The 6,000-nt window shown below is 36.8% G+C and overlaps 1 protein-coding gene across 4 annotated transcripts in view; it reads right to left on the minus strand.

The window, feature by feature from the left end:
* The window catches only part of LOC115213919, a 186,512-nt gene that overhangs the window by 65,207 nt on the left and 115,305 nt on the right, over nt 1–6,000 (minus strand). For all 4 annotated transcript variants that reach the window (XM_029782905.2, XM_029782907.2, XM_029782906.2 and 1 more), the window contains 2 exons: nt 1,202–1,302; nt 156–274 (listed from right to left, as the gene is read on the minus strand). In XM_029782905.2, coding sequence (XP_029638765.1) covers nt 156–274; nt 1,202–1,302 — 220 coding nt within the window. The remainder of the gene's footprint in view (nt 1–155; nt 275–1,201; nt 1,303–6,000) is intronic.

Genomic DNA, 6,000 nt, shown 5'->3' on the forward strand with positions numbered 1-6,000 from the left:
AGAAAAAACAGAATAAGTACAGGGGTCAATTTGTGCCCCAGCACAGCCAGAGTCAAATGACTGAAACAAATAAAAGATAACTTGTATCTAATATAAAAAAAAACTAATGTTCAAAAACCCCAAATTAGTGTGGCTAGTAGCAAAAAGGTACAAACCTTGAGTTCTCTTGTGCTTCTATCATTAAAGCTGACTGATTCAAAACCCTAACCCACTGGTCCATGCTTTCCACTGATTCAGCAACAAAATATTGGGTCTTCATATTAGCATGTTCTGCCTAGGACAAGGAGAAATACAAACGTTTGATGAGAGTAAAAGTTAAGTTTGAAGACTGAAATAAATTTTAATATGTATTAGGTACAGGCACGGCTGTGCGGTTGAGAAGCTTGCTTCCCAACCAGGTGGTCTTGGGTTCAGTCCCATTGCACAGCACTTTGGACAAGCATCTTAAGCCTCAGACCAACCAAATCTTGTGAGTGGATTTGGTAGACAGAAAACTGAAAGGAGCTTGTGTGTGTGGATATTCTCTCTCTCTCACTCTCTCTTCCTCTCGACATTGCGTGATAGAAATAAGTGGTGCCATCATACAAATGGTGTCTCATTCCCAATATTCCCTGAATATATCAGGCCACGAGGAAATATTACTGTACCAGTAAGGGTTGGTGACAGGAAGGGCATCTGGCTGTAGAAAATCCTTCTCAATGAAATCTATCCAACCCATGCATGATGCATGGAAAAGTGGACATTAAAATAATGATGGCATATATCATCGTCGTCATCCACTTTTCTATGCTTGCATGGATCAGCCAAAATTTGTTGAAGCAGATTCTCTAGAGCCAGATGCTCTTCTTGTCATCAACTCTCACCTGTTTCCATGTATTTTAAGTAAGGTATGTATATATATAAGCATTCTTTTACTTAGCAACACAACTGTCACTTCCAATTTTCAGAGATAAAAAACAAAAATAATCAAAATAAAGTTTACATAAAATGTTTTTATTTTCCTTTTCTTTCAGACAAAATATTCTTATCAATGTCTTAAATTTTTAAATCCATCATTTTCTTTGTTTAGCATGTAAAGAAAATGATGTAGATAAAATAAGTTATAACAATGCCAGACATTGAACAAGACCAAAGAAATGAAGAACCAAGCTGAGCAGAATAAACAGAAGCTGTATTTTCTATTTCTTCAACAAGAACTTACCTTGAAGGCATGTCTTTTGTTGATGGAATCACTGGCATCACAAGGTCGTATTGTGTAACTTGGTAATAGAATAGAACCAACGCACTGTTGTTCACTGGCATCTAAAGAAAAGAAAAGCTAAAATATAACTCCATGATCTGATTGTAAAATTATATTGAAAGAAATATTTTTAATAAAAGAGTTTCTGGTCAGCTGTGGACTTTCTTATTGTAGACAACAGATTCTACAATTTTTTGCTGAGCAACCTGCATAGATGACTTGTTTAACCCTTTTGATACCAACCTGGCTGAAACCATCTCTGGCTCTGTAGTACAAATGTCTTGTTTTCATAAGTTCTGAATTAAAATCTTCCACCAAAACCTTAGTCACAATTTATGTTCCTAACACTAGCTTAATGATAACTAAGTGATTTTACTAAATTCTTTGTTGTATTCAGAATTAATTGAAAGAAACACAGAACACCTCAACAGAAATATGGTAACAAAAGAGTTAATGTGAGCAAATATTTGCGCTGTACATTATCTCCGTCCCTCCATCAAATTACCATTGTTTGAACAGGTGGATGGTGTGGCATATGCTACATATTGAATTAATAGCAGAGCAACATGAAATAAAGAGTTTTGCTCAAGAACACAATGTACTGCTTGGTCTGGGAATCAGAACCAAGATTTGGTGATTGAGAGTGCAACACCCTAACCTTAGGTCATACACCTTCATTTTCTGGTAGGTGATGGTTTACTACAAGATTATGGTTTTAGGAAATCCCTTCACTTGCATTAATCCACCTGGCTAGAAAAGAGTAGGAAGCTTTACTAAGTCAACCTTTGGACCTTACTGTTTTGAGTCCTAGAGCTCAAAGGGTCATTTACCTGGTTACCATGGTGTACAAACAATCGATATCATAACATTCTCCTCGAATGGAACATCTGTTATTCACAGGGTTACTCATTTACAGTTGAGCAAACTGGAACGACATCAAGTGTCTTGCTCAAGAACACAACACACTGCTGAGTCCAGAAATTGAAACCACAATCTTATGATTTGGAGTGCAACACTCTCACTCTGAGGCTACATGCCTTCAGTCCTACTACTATGCAATACAAAGAAGATTGTTACTCAAAAACACTTTGAAGAATCAGGAAATTTGTAAACCTATCACACACTTAGCAAAACAAACTGACAAACTTAAGAAACAAGTCTAGATACAATCATCATTGTTTAACGTCTGGAGAGCCAGCAGCTGCACAAGGCTCCAATCTGATCTGGCAATGTTTCTACAGCTGGATGCCCTTCCTAACGCCAACCACTCAGAGATTGTAGTGGGTGCTTTTTTATGTGCCATTGGCACAGGAGCCAGTCAGGCAGGCCTGGCGTCGATCATGTTTGGATAGTGCTTTTTACATGCCACCGGCACGGGAGCCAGTCAGGGGGTACTGGCATCGACCCCGTTCAGATGGTGCTTTTTACATGTCACCGGCACGGGAGCCAGTCAGGGGATACTGGAACTGGCCATATTCAGATGGTGCTTTTTACATGCCACCAGCACAGGAGCCAGTCAAGCAGACCTGGCATCAACCACATTCAGATGGTGCTTTTTACATGCCACTGGCAACAGCTACGATATTGCAACAGCTAAAGAAAGCAGTAAAGGCACAATAATATTTCATAATTAGTATTGTTTCCTATGAAACCATTTCATAAGAATCAGTGAGATATTCAAGTCCATGCCCCAGCATGGCCACAGTAATGACTAAAACAAGTAAAAAAAAATTAAAATTTTTCTCTTTATATTTTAACCTAGAACACTTTTGACTACAAATACTGAACACAAAATTAAACTGTAATATTATATCTAAAATGTAAGCAACAAATCACTTTAAACAAATAACAAAGCGAAAAAAAAAACAAATGTAAAAATGTAATAAAATCGTGTGCAAACAGCCTAAGCAAGTGTAAGCTCCTTTCATTGGTCGACTGAGTGAGTGCGACACCAAAATGACACTTTGTTACAATGGGTGTAAATATTTGTATGTAATTATTTATGACTAATGAGACATGTAAAACTTATTTACACAACACCACAATTGTTTAATGTGAAACACTATTCATGCGTGGATAAGCGCTCATGTAAAACATTCTCAGAAGATTCAACTCCAGGTGGTGAAAAATAACAGAAAGAAAGTCTTTCATAAATGATAATTAAGCCATTGTATAAGATTGAGACCCAAAAATAGGTAACGTGCATCATGGATTAATACAATACTCTTTTACTCCTTTTACTTGTTTCAGTCATGTGACTGTGGCCATGCTGGAGCACCACCTTAAGTTGAGCAAATCAACTCCAGGACTTATTCTTTTGTAAGCCTAGTACTTATTCTATCGGTCTCTTTTGCCGAACCACTAAGTTACAGGGACGTAAACACACCAGCATCGGTTGCCAAGCGATGTTGGGGGAACAAATACAGACATACAAACATATACACACACATACATATATATACATATACACGATGGGCTTCTTTCAGTTTCCATCTACCAAATCTATTCACAAGGCTTTGATTGGCCCAAGGCTATAGTAGAAGACACTTGCCCAAGGTGCCATGCAGTGGGACTGAACCTGGAACCATGTGTAATAGATGAGTAATATATTTTAGAATTCTGTTTTCTTGTGGCTATGTTATATACTTTTCAGATTTGTAGTAGAGCAGAAAGTATAAATATTTCAACTGCACAACCCTTAGGCAAGTGTCTTCTACTGTAGCCCCATGCCAACTAATGCCTTGTGAGTGAATCTGGGAGGCAGAAACTGTGTGGAAGCCCACTGTATGTGTGTGAGAGTTTCTTTGTGTTTGTCCTCACCGACACTTAACTGATACTAGAGTCAATTTATTCATCTAAACCAAGGGTGGGGAAATCGCTGCGAGCCCACATTATTGCACCTGAAGGCTGGTATACTCATATGTGCAAAATATAGTAAATTTTTCAATTATAAAATTTATACAATATTCGTATGCCTATTTGCAACATAGGTCACGTTTCCTCTACGACTTAAAATGGTTAAGACTCAAACAGAAAATTGTCATTTGAATGGAAATTTTGTTTTCACTATAAAACACATATCGTTAAGTTTGTACCACCTCTTGAGACCCAACTACACTCTAGCTGAAAAATAAAGAATACCTCATAGGGAATATAAACGTCCTAAATTCAGAGGTGGAATTAATGAAGATGTTATATGTTAATTTAATGTGTTATCTTTATTCATGTATCAGGTCATCCCATAAATTCTGTCCGATTTTACCTTTTTAAAATTGAATGAAATTTAAAAGTATTTTAGAATGTCTAATGGAATTTAAAATCATTTTTATGCATTTGTGTACATTTAAACTAATTAAATATTATTTTACAGAATAATAGAATTAAAATTTCTTTGATTAAAACCCTTTCTAACATGGAAGTATCCAAAGAGCATTTGAGGCACATAATGCTTTATGAGTACAAAAAAGGAAACTCTGCAACCGAAGCGACTCGAAACATACACTCAGTTTATGGGAAAGAATGCTTGAAAGAACTTGCAGAAGATGGTTTGCAAAATTCAGAAGTGGAGATTTCAGCCTTGAAGATGAAGATCAAACAGGACGTCCAGTTGAGTTTGATGATAAGCTCCTTGAGGCATTACTTGAAGAAAATCCTGCATTATCAGTTGAAGAATTGGCAATAAAGCTTAGTTCAAACCATACAACTGTTCATTATCATCTTCAACAACTTGGAAAGGTTCCTAAACTTGGAAAATGGGTACCTCATGAATTGTCCAAAAGCAACCGCAAATCCTGAGTCGACATCTGCTCTTCTCTCCATTCTCGCAAACTCGTTTCACCCTTTTTGGATGGACTTGTGACTGGTGATGAAAAATGGATCTTCTATCGAAATGTTAAACGTTGTAAACAGTGGCTTGGTAAAAGGGAAAAAGCTCAACCACAACTGAGAAGAGAACTTCATGGGAAAAAGGTTCTTCTCTCTATCTGGTAGGATTGCAAAGGAGTAATTCACTTTGAATTGTTACCACCTAATGCAACAATCAATGCTCAAGTCTACTGTCAGCAATTAGAGCATTTGAATTAAGCTTTCAAGAAAAAAAAAGACCCGCTTTAGTGAATCGAAAAGGAATGATGTTTCATCAGGACAATGTGCAACCCCACACTACAAAGATCTCATCACAAAAGATCGAAGAGCTTGGTTGGGAAAAAATTCCTCATCCACCTTATTCTCCCGACCTTGCTCCTTCAGACTACCATTTGTTTCGTAGTTTACAGAATCATTTGGGGGACATAACTTTTGCAAGCCAGGAGGAGGTCGAAACTGACATTTCAGAGTTCTTCACTTTGAAACCATTGATGGGATTAAAAGCTTGTAAATAGATGGAAGGAAGTCATAGGTAATCAGGGAAAGTACATTGATGATTAAATTTCAATTAAATATAACATTTGATCACTTGTTTTCTTTATTCAAAATTCGGACAGAACTTATGGGATGACCTGATATATCGAATTATACATAGATATATACAAGATTTACACCAATATAATAGTTAGAATTTGTGATCCGCCCATGGACCTTTATCTTTGGAAATTTCTGCCACCCACACACTAAAAAGTTTTCCCACCCTTGATCTAAACCCTTTAAGGCAGTGCCCCAGCACAATCACAATTCAATGACTGAGACAAAAGATAAAAGATTAAAACATTGAACCACCAAAGTAAATCCATTACTTTTCTTTTGGTCTGAATGCTCTAAATTTT

This window comes from Octopus sinensis, linkage group LG7 (genome assembly GCF_006345805.1).
Source record: "Octopus sinensis linkage group LG7, ASM634580v1, whole genome shotgun sequence".
Taxonomy (NCBI): Eukaryota; Metazoa; Mollusca; class Cephalopoda; order Octopoda; family Octopodidae; genus Octopus; species Octopus sinensis.